Source organism: Camellia sinensis, chromosome 5 (genome assembly GCF_055761805.1).
Source record: "Camellia sinensis isolate YWXY chromosome 5, ASM5576180v1, whole genome shotgun sequence".
NCBI classification, from domain to species: domain Eukaryota; kingdom Viridiplantae; phylum Streptophyta; class Magnoliopsida; order Ericales; family Theaceae; genus Camellia; species Camellia sinensis.
In genome coordinates this window covers 157,891,596-157,910,171 of record NC_138965.1, presented here as the reverse complement: position 1 = coordinate 157,910,171, position 18,576 = coordinate 157,891,596, and the positions used below count along the sequence as shown (strand labels likewise).

General features: G+C 33.5%; 1 protein-coding gene across 2 annotated transcripts; it reads left to right on the top strand.

The window, feature by feature from the left end:
• The first annotated feature begins 7,998 nt into the window (after positions 1–7,998).
• On the top strand, positions 7,999–10,454 carry LOC114266256 (uncharacterized). Of its 2 annotated transcripts, none has more exons than XM_028207145.2 (2): positions 7,999–9,346; positions 10,200–10,454. In XM_028207145.2, exon 1 carries the CDS (start codon positions 8,131–8,133, stop codon positions 9,334–9,336), a length of 1,206 nt encoding a protein of 401 aa, XP_028062946.2. In that variant the 5' UTR covers positions 7,999–8,130; the 3' UTR covers positions 9,337–9,346; positions 10,200–10,454. The 2 variants fall into 2 exon arrangements, with proteins under 2 accessions (XP_028062946.2, XP_028062947.2); XM_028207146.2 differs by having other exon boundaries at positions 8,003–9,346; positions 10,230–10,454.
• Positions 10,455–18,576: the final 8,122 nt, after the last annotated feature.

Sequence of the window (18,576 nt, the reverse complement as noted above, 5' to 3'; positions counted from 1 at the left end):
CATCTGCCTAGTGCATTAGAGTTAAAAAAAATAAATTATACTAAGTATTTTGACTAACAAGCATTATATACCTAGTGAGTTGGAAATGCTCTTAGGCAGTGGCGGAGCCAGGAAAATAAATTAGAGGGGACACTTATTGATTATAATATTAAAAATATTTACAAAAATATTTCACATGAATTTTTACGATTGACTTCAAGAAATATAAAAAAATAAAAAATAATCAGTGTGTTTAATTTGAGTTTTTTGAATTAAGTTTTTTGAAAATTGAGTTTTTTATTTTTATTTTTATTTTATTTTTTTGTTTTTAGTGAATATTTTTAAAATTTTAAACAATTTTTTTTACTTTTTTAGATACATGATGTATCTAAAAAAAATAAAATGTTTGTGAAAAAATATTTTAAAAATTAATAAATACATAAAAATAAGAAAAATGTACTACTTTTTGTATTTTTTTTTTATATTTTTGGTATTTAGTGAATTTTTTAAAGATTTTTTTTGCAAAAATTATACTTTTTAAGTGTGTCTAAAAATTAAAAAATTTGCTTAAAATATTAAAAAAATTCAGTAAAAACAAAAACAAAAAAAAAACGAAAAACAAAAAAGTAGAATTTTTTGAAAAGTATTTTTAGAAAACTCAAAACAAACAAATTGAATATGTTATTTGTAATTAGTGTACTATAGACAATATTAAAAAAAGTCATGAATATATAGTTTTAAATTAAATTATATAATGATAAAGTAGTTTTTTTATACAACATATGCCTAAAAATTCAATATAATAATCATACCACGTCATTATTGACATGTAATATTATCAACCAATAGTAAAAAAACATATGAATGATGACCCCTACATAGTAAATATAATTAACAATTCAATAAATTATATATTTTTATTGAGATTAATTATGTTTGCATGTCAATAATGATAGAAATCACCATTATATTAAAATTTTCATAGATAATAATATCGTAATCTCTTTATTTTCAATCAAAATAATCATTATTGTTCTTATAATTTTAAAAATATCATTAACATTTCACTATAAATAATATTTTTATAAATTTTTTTATATAAAATATTTTCTTTATATTTATTAAAAAAAAAAAATTTCCAAAACTGGGGGGCGCGTGACTCCCTGCCCCTTCTTCCCTCCGCCCCTGCTCTTAGGGGACTCGTTAAAACTTGGAGTCAAGCATTGAAAGTCTACCATTTAAGACCAAGATTTGAGAGAACTAATGAAGTTTCTGAGATACTTCTTAATGTTATTATTAGAGAAAAGTAAAAAAATAAAAAAAACTTGGGAAATGCGTGGGAAAACTATACGAACCCTGTCTTTTTGGTCTTGCCGCGTGTGGATTGACAATTTTGGCGGCAATGGTGTGATATATATGTGGATTTTAATGTATCATATTTTGAATCAATATTTAAAATAAAAATAAATTCATAATTAAAGACTCGATGGAAGTATTTATTGGCCAGAAATAAAATATTTTTGAATAAATTATAAATACACTTATTGAAATTTGATTAAATATTAATCATTTCTTGTGATTTTAGAAATTACATTTCATCCATTGTGGTTTTTAATTTCATAATAAATCGTATATTTTATTAATAAATTATCAAGTCAATCAACAGTTTGAATGATATTAAAAATATATTTTAATTAATAATTTAAATAATTTTATTATTGTATAGGAGAGTAATTATGAATTTTATTTTTTTAATTAATTCTGTTAAATAATTTTTTTTAACAAGAGAGTATTTATAATTTTCTAAAATACAAAAAATAAATAATATTTTAAACAATTCTCAAGAAGTATGTTGTAATTTATTCAATATTCTTGATATATGTGATTATTATTGATAACCATGTTTTGAAGACAAAATACATATATTATCATCGACTGTAAAAAAAAAAAAAAATCTTTCTATTATATTGATATTGTACCATACGTCCATTGATATATATAATTAAAAAATACAAAAACTTTGATGATCGATTAATTGCAATTATTGCACCAACTCAAATCGATTTGTATGGCTTCAGAAAGCATGGCAGGAGTTGCCCGGTTTGGAGATAATTTGGTGATGTTTGGTGTAGCTGTTAAAACAGATTATAGATTATAGTTTATAGCTTAACAGATTATAGATTATGACTTTAATCAGAAGCGGTTAATCTGTTTGGTATAACTGTTGGATTATAGATTTAAGTTGCTGAGTAGTGTTTGTTAAATAAGCTGTGAAGTAGCTTTTTCAATTAATTTTTATTTTTTATTATTCACTATTTGTCTACATTTTTCATAAAAAATAATAATAATATTTAATAGTCCATTTAAGTCTTTTTCTATTTTTAAAAAAATAAAAAATAAAAAAATCTAAGAGTATAATCGTGAATTAACATGTCCACAGCAGAAGCTGATAATCAGAAGCAAGGGGTGAGCAGCTTCTCAGAATCAGCTTTTTTGACTTAAAATAAGTTGTTAGAATCAGAAACTGTTTGAAATAAGTTTAACCAAACAGTCCAAAATAACTTTTTAAAAGCCAAAAGCCATAAGTTGGCTTAAAAAAGCTGCATCAAACACCCCCTTTGTTGAGTCGGTTGCGAGTTAAAAATTGGCAAGGGCTCCTTTGGGGAGGAAGGATTTGGACTTTTTTTTTTGGATTAAAATAGTCACAAATAAAATAAAACAATTTTTTTAGTTTAATAAGACAAAATATTATATTTAACTCAAAATCATTACATTCTTTCTCTTACAAAAAAAGTCAAAAAAAAGCCAAAAATCCTTCCCAAACGAGGCTTTTTTGCTCCAGACTGAAATAGGTAAAAAGTCAAAAAGCTAAAAAGCCAAACCCACTTTCCAAATGAACCCTAATTTACTTACAAATCAACTTAGGTCTCATTTGTTAATTATATGTTTTAGTTAAAAAATTATTATAAATCGTCACATCACTCTCTTATTTTTTTATATATCTTTTTGTAAAAATTTAAAAAATTATTAAATTAACTTTTTCCCAAACGAGATCTTAAATAGCAAAAAATTAATGATATGCGCGGACAAAAAACAAAATGTGATAAATAATATGAAATATGTTAAAAATTAATTAAATACTATGACATTAATCTAGATGGATATTTAAATAATAAATTTAAGTGATTTCACTATATTTATATAAATATGCAACAATAATTAATTTTTTTTGAAATACACTCAATCGAATAAATTTAATTGAAAAATAAGAGTAATAGTGAAATTCTATAAATATAAGATAAAGAAAAGAATTAAGTTTAAATTTGAAAATGAATATAGAAAGAGAAAATTAGATAAATCTTCAAAAAAAAAAATCAACTGAAAATCAAGAGCGATAGTTGATTCTATAAATATAATATTAAAAAAAAATCAAGTTTAAATTTGAGAATGAACTATAAGAATATAGAAGGAGAAAATTAAATAAATTCTAGAAAGATTAGGTAAAGAGAAATTCAGTAAATATCAAATGAAGATTGAAAAAAAGAAATAAAGTTGAAATTTAAAAATTCAAAAATAAAATATGATAAACCTGAAGAAAAAAAAAATCTAATATAACTCTAATAATAGAAGATGGTAGTAGTTTAAAAATTAGATAAAAGTGAAATGTCACCTATAATTTTAAAAAAAAATTGTTTACAAAAAAAAAAAAAAAACTCACAAATAAGAACTAAAATGTAGTAAGTTAAAAATTATATAAGAGTTAAACGGCAACAATAATTTTTTAAAATTTAAATTTTGTTTAGTTAAAAAATAAGTATTTATGGTATTTTATTATACAAATTTTAACTCTATTTTGTATCTACTAATAATAATTTTTAATAATTTTTTATTCTAAAGCTACTAAATTAAAAAAAAAAATATTTAAGGGATCACCCTATAAATTTCAACAATATTTGTATTTTGAAACTATTAAATAAAAAAAATAGTATCACTTTTCTTTTTAAAATCTTAGTTAGTTTCATTTTAATTTTGTTTTTAGCAATTTTTGTATTCTGTATCTACTAAATAAATAAATAAAAAATCACTTTTCCTTTTAAAATCTTAGTTTGTTTTATTTTTACTTTGTGTTAAGAGCTGGTGAAGTTGCATCGATGGTGCTATGCACGATTATAAATAAATAATCAAAAATTAATTTTAAAATTTAATAATAATATAAAATTTATCTAAAATATATAGTAAAAATGATTTATAATCAATTAACTTTTATTCATTTTTATCAGAATTACACATAAATGTCTTATATATTTATGCCAACATGGTCTTTACCTAATCATTAAAAATTGTCTTGGTCTCTGCCCAACTTATAAATCATTTGACCTATTTATTTATTAAATTGGTAAATAAATATCTATAAGTATTTTTTATTTTTAAAATAAAAATTATGAACAAATTTTATGCATGCCTATTAAAAATATTGAACTTACTTTAGAGATTATATATTTATGTTAACACTATGAAATAAATAGTTACATATATTCAAAAATTATCTAAGGTAAAGCCACCCTAAATTATATGTCATATTTTAGCTTTAATCTTAGTAAATTTTTGTGATAATAATAAATTTAAACATTATGTATAAATTATATCATAATTTATCAATTCGTGACTGATAGAGCTAATTTAGGGGTTCTAATATTGGATTAAACATTCAATGGGCCAATTTTGGATCCCGTTTTAATGATATGAACAATTCACATTCTGGGGTTCGTCAAGTACATTATCCCTGCAATAAATCAAGTTGATCAGACATGGAAATCATGTGTTTGGATCAATTTTGTATGAATTGTTTATTTTCTTATCATCTATTTTTTTCATACAAAACTGATACAAACATATGGTTACTGTTACCGTTATCTTATCGATTTGATTTTTTATAGGGATGATGTACTCGACGAATTTTAAAAGGTGAATGGTTCAGATTATCAAAATGATGCCCAAAAGTGAGCGCACAAAGCCCAAAAGCACTTTTCTAGTTCGATGGAGTACTGAAGAAAAGCTCAGACCATGTTAAAGAATCAATAATGTTTAAATTTGGGAGATTTATTAGAAAATTATTTTTCAAGTATTTGTATCCCAATTAGTTTATAAGATATTTTCATATTCCAATAAGTCCTATTATTTGAACATTTGATCTACCATATCCTAATTCTCATATTTAAAGTATTTTATGGACATGTCTATCCTTACAAATATTTTTTGAATGGTTAGCAATTTAGTGATGTGAATATTTATATTTTAAAATGTGAATATTCACATTGATGTGTGAATGTTCACATTGACAGTGTGAACATTCGCGTTGACATGTTAACATTCACATCAATGGTGTGAACATTCACACCACAGAATATTCACACTGTAAATGTAAATATTATTAGAGGTATTTTGATAACTATTTTACTCATAGGACTTATTGGAATATAAGAAAATAATGTGGACTAATGAAACATAAGTAGGTAAAAATGGATTTATGAAAAAGTGACCATTTAAATTTTAAGTTAAAGAATTAATTATTTTCCATATGTGTACATATGAATGTATCAAAATCATGCATTAATGCAATCTTAGGGAAGCAATTTTGAAAATAAATTTGGTATAGTAAACATAAATTAAGGAAGTAATTTGTAATGGTAATTATGGTAGCATAATTTAAGGGTTTAATATAAAACACCATGAAGTAATTAAAATGCAACACATAATGACACTTAATATTTTTATTATTAAAACAAAAATTAAAATTTAAAAAAAATTTGAGTTGAAAGTTTGAACTTTAAAAAATCCCTATTAACATTTACTCTGTATAAAAATAATAAGATTTGATATATAGGTTGAGTAGTAATGGCTATGGTGAGAGAGAAAAAAAACACATGTTACAAAATTTTAATTATATAAATTATTTTATACTTTATGGTGAAAAACTTAAAATATTTTAATAGAAAATAGTTTACAACAACATATTTTTGATCGTGTGATTTATTAATTTTTTCAATTGGACAAATTATTTATTGAGTGTGTGATTTATTAATTATTAGTTTTTAATTGGAAAATTCCTTCATTGTTTAATGGTAAGGAATGAATGATTTTAGAAATAAAAAATGCATTATTTGTTTTAAAAAGAAAATGTTAGCGTATGATTTATTAATTATTTTTTAAATTAAAAAATCAAGGAATTTAGATTAAGCGTTTAAAGCTTTCTTAACTTTTCTTACTAAAAATTTCCTTTTCGTTATATAATACTAGTCTATCACCCGTGCTATACATGAGATAATTATAGATATTTATATTTATTTTAGATTTTTTTTAATATACAAATTATGTTTTTTAAGATTTTTTAAAAAAATAATTTAACAATCTTATCACTAACACAGTGTATAAGAGAAATTGAAAATGATACTGCAGTAACTATACATGGATTGTATCTATAATTATTTGTATAAGGGGATTTTAAATGCTGATCAGGGAATTGTATCAATAAATGCAAGTATGTGGAAAGACTTGTGGATTAAAAAAAGTTAATAAATACTAATCAGGCGATTTTGACCAAATCAATAAATGCTGAGTTTTTTTTTTAATAAAAAATTTTAAAAATTCAGATTGAAATATTAAAACTCCTAGAGACCTTGGGTTAAAAATCTCATTTTGTATAATATATAGTATAAATATAGATTTATCTATGCAAAATTACCTTATACCTACACGTACAATTTCTGCCTACTCCCAGCATTAATATATATTATGACACATACTCTTCATTTTCATCTCACATTTTTTCTTAATTATTTTATATATTAATTTATAAAATTAATTTTTGAATAATGTCATGCATTTAATTAATTTGTAAGTTTTTTGTTGGGATCTGGAATAAATAATTATTTTTTATAAATTGTAAATAAATTAAATTTATATAATTATTGATATATATATATATATATATATTTATCTATCCCAATCCTCTCAAATTATTAATTTGAATCCATTAAAATTTCCAATATACTCTGCAGTTTTGAAAATATGTGAGTTGGGCGTTTTTGAAAAGATAGTAAAAGGTAATTTTTTTAGTTTTTAACTAAGTTTTTGGTTTTTTTAAACAAGTGATTTGAGAAATTGGTAAAAAGTTACTTTTGATTTTTTTGATTAATAATTATTTATGATGTCAAATCATAATAAAATGACCAAATCATCCTATTCAATTTAAAATATTTATAACTTCATCTATGCAGCATATTGTGATCCATGAGAGGTAGAATTGTAATTTCACCAATGGCTGAAGACCAACTTTCCAAATATCTTTAAATACAAAACATTTGTGATAAAGACCCTCACATATACATGACCCCCACAATTCCCACTCTCATCCCAACCACTCATAATATGGGACCTATATATACATGAGTAGGCCCTATATACATGAAATCCCCAAAAAATGGAATCCCAAACATTTTTCAATACAAAAAAATCAACTTTTAATTTTTACTACAAACGCAGAAACGTGGCCAAGAGCCAAATACCCAAAAAAGGCCTTAGTAGTGAGTTGAAAAATTCTCAGAGCCCATTTGGGATGAGTGTTTGGGCTAAAATAGCTATATGGAGCAAAATAAGATATTTTAGTCAAATAGGATAAAATGTCACATTTAATCCATAATCATTATATTTTTTCTTTTATAAAAGTTAAAAAATCTATCTCAAATAAAAATTTTTAATCTCAGACTAAAATAATTAAAAAAATCAATTTATATCCCAAACCAACCCTCAATTACATCAAGTGTAAACTGATGTTTTTCTCCTAAAATCAACCCAAACTAGTTTGGTGAATGGGTGAAAATATTTTTTTAATGTTAATTTTTGTGAAATCAAATTTTAATTTTTTCAACAAAAATAGTGAAAAACAATTTCTTAAAACCGGTACTTACCGGTACCGGTAAACATCTCACGGTGAATAAAAACAGGATTAACTGGGGATTAGTTTGGCCATAAACCCGTGTAATAGTAATACAACCTGTGTAACGTGTTGTTGTTGTTCAGCTCAAAATCCTGTCTCTCTCTCTCTCTCTCTCTCTCTCTCTTCTCTCCCTCTCTAAAGCAGCCGCGGCGGCCATGGAAGCAGCAGCTGCTAAGGAAGAGAACCAGCAAGTCCTCAAAGTCCTCGAAGCTCTGAAACAAGCTTCTCACGATTTACACTCCAACCCTATTCCCAAATCCTCCGATTCTTCCAACTCCTCCGCCATTAAAGCTCTCCTTGAGCTCCAGACCGAGTCCAACTCAATCCTCTCCACCGACCCTTGCCTCTCCACCCTCTCTCATCACCTCACTTCCCTCAAATCCATCGTCGAATCCCTCGACAAATCCCGATCCCGACACGGCCTCCGATCCTTCCTCACTCGCCGAGTCACCACTCACGAGATTTCCCGAGTCGCCGTCTCTATCGAGTCCGAAATCCAAGCCTGGATCGACCGCGAGAGCATCGACAACCTCGTTCGAGCACTCAATCAATCATCTTCCTCAACCGACGATCAATCCCTAATTCAAATGTTGATCGATTTCGAAAACAGGGTTTCCCAAGGCTTCAATCGCGAGCTTCAGGATTTGATTCTCAAATCCAAAATCTTTTCAATTCTCGAATCGGTGCTCTGTGACGCGAATTACTCGAAAGAGATCCGAGAACACGTTGCTTTCGCTATCGCTGAGTTGATTAGGTTTAACAAAGACGTGTTCGTAGGGCAAGTGTTGATGGGTCAGACGATTCAAGCATTAATTTCAATGTCATCTCCTTCGTCTCTGAAAGTACTCTGTTCTCTTATCAAATCCATCAAAAGCCCTTTGGTGGACGAGATTGAATCCAACGGAGAGATTATTAACATCATCAATCTCCTGAAATCAGAGGACTTGTCAATACCAGTAATGGCGATGAACTGTGTGCTTGAAATTGGGTATTTCGGGAGGAAAGAAGCGATTGATGCGATGATGAAAGCGGAATTGATAAAGATATTGGTGGAGTTGCAGAGATCGGAGATGGGTGGGGATTTGATAGAGGTGGGGAAGTGGGAGGAGGAGGGGGTTGAAGCGGCGGAGGTGGTGGTGGTGAGGAGGAGAGAGAGTAGAGAGAGAAGGTTCTTGGAGAAGCACCCATTTGCGAGCTGTGTAGCGAGGTTTGCAGTGCAGGTGGAGGTAGGAGAAGGGTTGAGGCAGAGAGAGAAGAGAGCTTTCAAGCAAGAGATATTGAATAGAGTGAGAGAAGCTTGTGTTTCTGATGCTGAATCTGCCACCATTGTTGCTGAGGTTCTGTGGGGTTCTTCACCTTAAAATTTCAAAGGTAAAACCAAAAAAAAAAAAAACAAAAACAAAACGAAAAAAAAAATTGTGGAATTTTCATTTATAGTTTTTTTTTGTAGGTATTTTGATTCTTGTGAATTTTTTTTTTTTTTCTTTTCTTTTCTTTTCTTTTCTTTTCTTTTTTTTTAATTTAAAATTTTTTTGGGTTGGTGTAATTATGGGTGTATTAAATGGTGTAAAGAAATTGTTGAATAAAGTGAATTACATTGATTCATGATTTGAATTGGATAAGGGGCTAGTTGATTGAAAATAATAATAATAATAATAATAATAATTTGAAAAATGTTTGGTATTCGTAATCACGGTGATTGTTTGAGAATGTGTTTTAAATTCACGAGCGGTAGATGTGTTGGTTAGGTCTGGGTGGTAATGGTGCCTTTGCGGTAGTGGTAATGGTTGTGGTTGTGTGATATTCGTAATCACGGTGATGGTGGATGGCGGAGTGGCGATATGGCGGAAGTGATGCTAGTTTGTACTGCAATGGTGACGATGATGATTGTTTGTCAATGTGTTTAAATTATGAATTTAAAAAAATTTGGGAATGAGTTTGAATTATGAATTTATAAAAAAAGAAAAAAATAATAATAATGAAATATAATTATATTTTATTTATTTTTTAATTTTTATTTAAATATATGATTCAAAAATAATTGTGAAGTTTTGAAAAAAGTCAGTGGGGTAGTAGTACATTTAGGTCTTGTTGGATTAAGAGAATTAATAGTGAAATGATTAATAATTTTATGAATTAGTGTAAGATTAGTAATTCAATTAAATTAGTGTTGGCACCATAAATCTGTCATTTTTATTATTATTTATTATTTATATAATTGCAGGACATGTGACATTCTCTTACTCATTTGAAGGTTTTGAGAAGTTATGAAGCATGAATTGGAGGTTAAAAGAAGTTATGAAGTCATTGAGGGATATGTGGCATTGTGGGAATGAAGATGGAAGAGTGAGTAGTTTTAGGTGGTTATTGGGTAGTTATTACTAGAAGTTTTTTTCTTACAAATATTTGCCTATAAATAGCCATTCATGGTTACATTGTAAAGATTCAGAATTCAAATCAAAGACAATTAATTTTAATATTTCTTGTCATTTTCCTTATCTTAGAAGTAGTTTAACATAGATTTATATTTCGAAACATTTATTTTCAGCATTTTCTTTTCAAAGCATTTTATGCACTTCCTTTTCGAAGCATAGGAGTAGAGGTAAAGTAATTATTACTTTGATTGTTCATTCAATCGTCTTTCTCCGTCTCTCTTTCTTTTACTTTTTCTTTTCTCTACACTTGACAATTTTGAAGTCCTCTTCGTTAAGGCAAAAGAACTGTCAAAACAATCGCTTGATAATTGGCTTGAATTTAATCTGTAAGGGTTTTTCAATCCTTGCTAGCACGCTCACATTTATGATATTTTCCTTCGTAAGAAAAATAAGCCAACAATTAATGAGATAATTATTTATTATGTATTTATTTTATTATTTTTCTTTCATACTTGAAATTATGATCTCAATCTTTCTTAATATTAAAAAATTATTAATTTTGTCGGATTAAATATCTACCATATATGTAATCCGATTAATAAAATTTGTAATCAAACATGGGATTGTGAGTTCATGGATTAATAATCCTAATTCTATGTTATAATTCTACTAATCAAACATGCCCTTAAATCTTGATAAAATATACAATACACTTAAGGTTTTGATGAATATTTTCAAGCTTAATATTACTTTAGTTCGTGAAAGGAAAAAGAAAATTGAAATTGAAAATGAAAGTGAAAATGAAATAAAAAACAATCAAAGGATGTGAAGGTTAGATAAGAGGGGTTAACTTCTTAAAAGAATACTTATTTTTCTTATTATTCTACACGGCCCCTAGTTTCGTATCCATTTTTAGAAGACTTGGGAAACTAACGAGGAATATTTTGTTAAACTAGTTATTTTAGTTAATTTTTTATTAAAAAAAGTAAAACAATAAATAAATAAAAGAGTTGACATTTTGATTATTACTTTTGATTTTTTAAGTTATTTGGTTTCCAAACTTAAGTTTAAGGATGTTTTGGGAATGAAGATTTGCTACTTAGAAATGTTTGGACTACTTTCGTATATGTATGGTGCATATGTTTTATGTCAACTGTTTAGACTATTTTTGTACTAATAACGTAGGAAGATAGCGGTGAACAGTAAATATTATGATTCGTTTAAACCGATCGAACCGAATTGAATCGTCGCATTTTTGGACGAATGTGCGATGCGAGCGGACGGTTATAGATTGATTTTTTTTAATCTGCCAAGTTTTGGATAGATGACAGATTTGAGGTTCCTTTAGCCGTAACCAAACCGTCAAACCGCGAGCACCCCTAGTAATTTGTAAGATTTTGTATTTTTAATTTGTTTAGATATTTTGTTTGTATTTTCAATTGAAAAAAGAGTTTAGATATTCTGTTGTATTTTCAATTTGAAAATCTTTTTATCAAATGATAAAGGGTTGATATTTGATATTTGATATTTTTGTGTAGAAAATATAAAGTTTAATTTTGCCATTTAAAAAAAAAATCAAATTAAATAGTTTAAGAATAAAAAAAATAATGAAATATTTTTGATAATGTATGATTTTCTTATATGTTTTTATTATTGGTATTTGACAATACTTGATAATCTTTTGGTTATGTTAAGTTGGATTATTATCCCAAAAAAATATTGACAAATTGTATTATATTCAAAATTTGTAAAAGTTTAAATCGCCAAACTGATTCGCATCCATCCGTCAATCCGTTAATCTACATTTGTCAATTTGGTGGACGGATGCGAATTGATTTTTTTCAATCCACCCATACAGAGGACCAGAAATTACCTGGCTGCAACCGAGTTATGCACATCCCTATAAGAGATGTAATTCAACTAGCAGATGAACAAACAAATGATGTAATTAAGTTTTAAGTAATAGAGTATGATTTATGGTCCTTAAATAAAATTAAATAAAAATCAATTAAGCCTCTGTTTGGCAACTTAGGTTTTGGGCTGACAAAAAATAAAATAGGCTATTTTAGTTACAAAAAACAAAATATCATATCTAACCCATAATCATTACATTCTTCTCTCACAAAAAAGTCAAAAAGTCAAAAAATCCTTCCAAAATCAAGCTTTTTAGCCTAGGCTAAAATAGCAAAAAAAATCAAAAATTCAACATACTTCCCAAACCAAGCCTAAGGCATTTTAGGGAAAGTGGTTGTAAAAGTTTTCTTTTTACAAAGTTTTTAATAGGCCATGATTAGGGAGACTAATTATAGTGGGTGTTTGGAAAGTGAATTTTTTTGTAGATTTTTTTAGTTATAGGATATTATTAGAGATTTTTTTTTTTTTTTTTTTTTTTTTTTTTTTTTTTTTTTGTGTTTAGAAAGATAGTTGAGTTTTTTTTTGGTTGGATATAATGTTTGTAAGAGAAAAAGTGAAATAATTATAGGGTTTGATGCGATATTTTGTTTAAATTTTTTTTTTTTTTTAAAATTTTGTAACTAATTTGTCTTTTAGTAAAAAAAAAAAAAAAAAACACCCAAAAACTAACTTTCCAAACATCCCCATAGAGTACAATTAAAAAAGATTAAGAGCTCTAATTTGTGAGTTCTAAAAAGTTTTAATTTGTGGTGAATCTCATATGATATGATATGATATTTTAACCTTAATTTTTTTTTTGAATTTCTACATTATTAAAGTTGATAATAGGCAAATGATATTTTTTTATGATTGTTGGAGTGGCAAAGGCCTACGAAGGAGATGTTTTCGAACCACCCTTAGTGGTAGAATATTAGACTCCATCTCTCACTTGAATCGTATGAATAAACTTTTGTAGGATTGGGATATAACGTTAATGGAGACATTCTTTGAAATTATTTAATGATGTGTTTGGTTGAGGGATTTGAAAAAGAATTTGAAAAGAAAAATAAAAAAGGTGGGTGAAATGTGAATAAAACATACATATATTTCACATAGTTTCACACATCCTTTTCCTTTCCCTTTCCAAATCTCTCCCCAAATCTCTCAACCAAACACAACATAAGAAAACTCGATTTGAAAGGGGGTTAGAGGGCATTTTGGTTTGAAAATGATATACAAATGACTTTTTTATTTTCCTTGGTCTCTTTTATGAAAGCCTGATTAGGTTTGGAAATTGAGAGGGAGATTTTATGAGCTGGAAATGAGCCATGGTAAGGGCCAGGCAAGTTGAAGGCCGAGCGCGTTTGGGCCAAGATAGCTTTGGGCTTGCACGGAGATGGGGCTGCTCGGCTAAAGCCCAAGACCGAGCTATTTGAACTTGCACAGGTGGGAACCGTGCTACTTGCATTGCTTGGCAGGAAGGCTCGCGCCTTTAGCTCGGCAGGAAGGCTCGCGCTTTTAGCCCGGCAGGAAGGCCTTTGTTTTACCCGCGTGACCTATTTCGAGCTCGGCTCTGCCGAAATGCAACTGAGCTCGGTCGGTATGGAGCTCGGCTAGTGAGTATTCGGGCATGCGGCGCAGCACGGCCGTGTGAGGCCGAGGTGATTTCGCCGATCTGCCGAGCTCCGCCAAGATATCCTGACAGTTTGGTTAGGTGGTGATTGTTGGATTTGTACTGATAGATGGGATAGCAGCACCACGTGTCGAGAGACTAATGGGAGTAGATTTGGGGCGCAGAAGGTATATAAGCGTGTCTGCGTCCCCATGCTAGACAGATGATCATTTGGTGAGATACACTTAGCCATTCAACTCTCTCCTCTCTCTATCTATCCCTGAGTGTGTGCTAACTTGATCGTCGGAGGGGTCGTCCGGCCACACACTGTCGGGTAGCTCACCGCCGTTGTGTTCGCAGGTCGATCAGACAGGCAGGGAGCTTGGAAAAAAGGAGTATGGGCTTGCCGGAATATTTGCTCCCCGTACAATTGGTGCCATCTATGGGAACTTGATAGACAAAACCTTGTCTTCCCAGCTCGTCTGATCGCCGTCCATGGCGAACAACGAAGAGATTCTGTTGTCCGCCATCGATGGAGTTATCTCGGAGTCAGCCAGACGGAGAGAAGGACAGACCGCCATTCCTCCGATGGCCCTTCTCCCTAGAGATAGAAACAACACCGCTTTTTGCGGGTGTTCACCAGCCAAAGTTTACGTTCTACGACAGAAAGACCGATCCATACATACATGTAAGTCGCTTCCGACAGGTCATGGCCGGACATAGGTGGAATGATGCTCTTATGTGCCTTATCTTCCCGTCCAGTTTGGGCGAGCTGGGCTTGAAATAGTTTGAGAGGCTGCCAGAGGGGAGCATTGAAAGGTGGCAGCAGTTGGCGGAAGCCTTTGTGACGCGTTTCAAAACCAACACCAGAACGCCAAAGGAAGTTGACCACCTTCTTAGTGTCAAGATGGAACCGAGCGACACACTCAAGGCATACAACTCCAGATACTGGGAAACCTTCAATGAGATCTTGGATTGCCCGGTCAACCTGGCAATCACACAATATAAGCGTGGTCTCCCGGTCGGACATAGACTGCGGGACTCGCTTACCATGCACCAGCCGACATCCATGGGCCAACTAATGCAGCGCATCAACGAACACATCCGAGTAGAAGATGATGCGGTAGCATCTACCGCGAAGGCAACTCCAGTAGCAACAGACAAAAGGTCGGTAGGCAAGGTGCACGCGGTCGGACAGGAGGCCAACCGCTCAAATGATCGCGCTGAGGAATCTGACCGAGGTTCAAATCGTCCAAACCAAGGTAGGGGTTGGCGGAATGACCGAGATGAATACCCACGTGACGACGAAGCTGATGCAAACAGAAGGTTGAAATCTCAGACGGCATCACCACGGTCTTTAAGATTCCAATCTATCGAATACTTAGTGAAATCCGTGATGAGGATTACGTCTGGTTTTCTGCTAAGTTAGGCGATGCGCAAAAAGGCTTCAATCCGTGGTACCGCTGTACATTCTACCGGGAGCGCGGACACCGGACAGAGGACTGTTTGCCTCTGAAGCAACACTTGGAGGAGCTAGTCGCAGCCGGACACTTGGACTTTTACATTGATGGGGGTGTGAAGGCCGCAATCAAGGCCCGGTTGACCCGCGTAGACCGGAGGACCTGGAGGCGCCCCCACAAGGAGTTGTTAATGTCATCCACGGCATAGTGGAGCTGGCGCGTGTATGCGAGCTCCGAGGTATGATCAAGAAGGCAGAACACATGAGGGAAGTTTTGTCTGTCCAGCCCGCGATCAAATGGGGGAAGACCGAAGAGAAAGACGTGATCAGTTTCTCTATAAGGGACTTAGAGCGCATTCAGACGCCGCACAACGATGCCTTAGTGGTCACACTCGGCGTCAAGGAATTCGAAGTCAAGCGCATCTTGATCGACCAAGGAAGCTCAGTCGAGATCATATATTACGACGCGTTCAAATAGCTCAAACTCCGAGGTACAGACTTGGCTCCGGCAACTTCGCCACTGGTTGGTTTCAACTCGCAATCGGAGTAGCCTTTGGGAAAAATTATTCTGCCGGTCAAAGCGGGATCCGTGGTCAAGCAAGTGGAGTTCTGGATATTACAAGTGCCGTCTACATATAACCTGATCCTTGGAAGGGGATGGCTTCACACTATGCAAGCCGTAGCGTCGACTTACCATCAGGTGATGAGATTCCCCTCGGCTATGGGGGTAATTGAGGAAGTTTGAGGCGATCAGGTCATGTCGAAGCAATGCTTCGTAGCAGTGAATGGGAGCCGAGCTGCCAAAGGCTTTGTCCAAATGATTGAAGGACCGGAAGACCGGGAAGTCCTTGACGACGTGGGCACCAAGGCTGAGGACAAAACCGTAGAAGAGTTGGTGGAAGTGCGGATTGACACGGAGAGCCCGAACAAGTTCTTCTTACTCGGATCAAGCCTTACCGCCTAAGAAAGGACCGAGATGGTGAAATTTTTGATGGCAAATATTGAAGTCTTCGTATGGTCGCCTTACGACATGCCCGGCATCGATCTGAGTTTTATTTGCCATCACCTCAATGTTTTCCTCGGGGCAAAGCCGGTCATTCAGAGAACGAGGAGATCGGCGCTATACCATGCCGAGGTAGTTGCAGAAGAGGTGAAGAACTTGCTTGAGGCACGAGCTATGCAGGAAGTGCACTACCCTCGGTGGATTTCAAACATGGTCGTTGTACCTAAGAAGAATGGGAAGTGGCGAGTTTGCGTCAACTACAAGACCGTTAACCAAGCTTGCCCTAAAGACAGCTTTCCTCTGCCCATAATAGACCAGCTTGTCGATCTAACGGCCGGACATAACAGGCTTAGTTTTTTGGATGCCTACCGCGGCTATCATCAGATTTCCATGCATGGCCCCGACCGTGAGATCACCTCTTTCACTACTCCAAGGGGACTCTTCTGCTACCAAGTCATGCCTTTTGGTTTGAAGAATGTCGGGGCAACTTTTCAAAGAATGGTGACCAAGATGTTCGCTCCTCTGCTAGGGCGGACAATGGAGGCTTATATTGATGATATGGTGGTCAAAAGCCGGCATCAAGTAGACCACTTGTCCTACTTGGCTGAGACGTTCGCCATTCTCAAGCGACACAAGCTACGCCTGAATGCGTCCATGTGTGCCTTTGGCGTGGGATTCAAAAAATTCTTAGGCTTCTTAGTCACAAACCGAGGCATCGAGGCAGACCCCATACAAATCAGAGCCGTACAAGAATTAAAGCAGCCAAGCTCGGCTAAGGACGTGCAGCATCTGGCCGGAATGGCCGTCGCACTTAACCGATTCATAAGTCGGTCATCAAATCGCTGCCGCCCTTTCTTTCAAGCTTTGAAATCAAAGTTCTCATGGGATGAAGAGTGTGACCGGGCTTTGGCCAAGCTCAAGGAGTATTTGTCTTTAGCACCACTGTTGGTAACACCGAAGCTCGGCGAGGAACTTTACCTTTGTCTGGCCGTTTCTCAGCATGCAGTTAGTGCGGTGCTTGTTCGATCGGAAGGAATCAAGCACCTCTCTATCTTCTACGCAAGTAAAACCTTGCTATCGGCAAAGTCGAGATACTTGCCGCTGGAAAAACTTGCGTTGGCATTAATAATGGCCTCCAGGAAGTTGCCGCACTATTTCCATGCTCATACAATCATTGTTCTGACCGAGTTCCCTCTCAAAGCTTTGTTCGAGCGGGCGGACTTCTCCGGTCGAATTCTCAAGTGGGCGGTCGAATTGGGACAGTTTGATATCAAGTTCCAGCCACGCACTGCCATAAAGGCCCAAACATTAGCTGATTTTGTTACTGAATTGCCACCCGGGATTCATCCCGTCTGCCCAGTGGATCTTGTGGCGGCAGGCGAGGAGGTGAGTGCAGATGTAACCGAAGTAACACAGCAAGGCGATGTTGGCGACGCGGAACTTGCGTGCCCCACCGAAGAACCTTCAGCTAGTACGACGCTATAGCCCGGCGATGCGACGACAGAGTTGGGTATTACCGACCAACCTGCTCTGTCTAGTGCCGCACCGCCAGAAGAGGAGGAAGTGGAACCGATCAGCATTGAACCTGACGCCGCACAGCCGAGCGACCATGCGCCCATCCACTTGTAAGCCTCCCAGGACCCCTCAGAATGTTGGAAGCTCTTTGCGGGCGAAATGTGGAAACTTTTCGTAGATGGGGCTTTTAACTGCCACGGTGCCGGGCGGGGCATAGTTCTGATTTCACTAGACGGACTGACCATCGAATACTCTATCACTCTTGGATTCCCTGCATCAAACAATGACGCTAAGTATGAGGTGCTTTTGGTCGGGATCAAGAGCGCGCTTCAGATGCACGCATCCGAGCTAATGATTTATAGTGATTGCCAACTTGTGGTTAACCAAGTTTCTGGGGTTTACGAAGCTAAAGACGACAGAATAGCGAAGTACCAAGCTCTGGTAAGAGACCACATCAAGCGATTCCAGGTAATAAGGGTCCAACAAATTGGCCGTGAAGAAAACGGCCGAGCAGATGAATTAGCCGGCCTCACTTCCATGGTCGATAACACATCTCCTAGCCCTCTCCTGATTGAATTCCTTCCGAGGCCCAGCATTGAGGAAGCCGAACAGACAGAAGTACTCTGCATCGAGCTAAGTCCTTCGTGGATGGACCCAATTATCATTTTCCTCAAAGATCGGACCCTTTCCACCGACAAAAAGGAAGCACATAAAGTCCGGGTGAAGTTAGAGCGGTTTTGGCTC

Coding starts and splice junctions, on each gene's coding strand:
- LOC114266256 (XM_028207145.2), top strand. CDS start 8,131: ATGGAAGCAGCAGCTGCTAAGGAAGAGAACCAGCAAGTCCTCAAAGTC.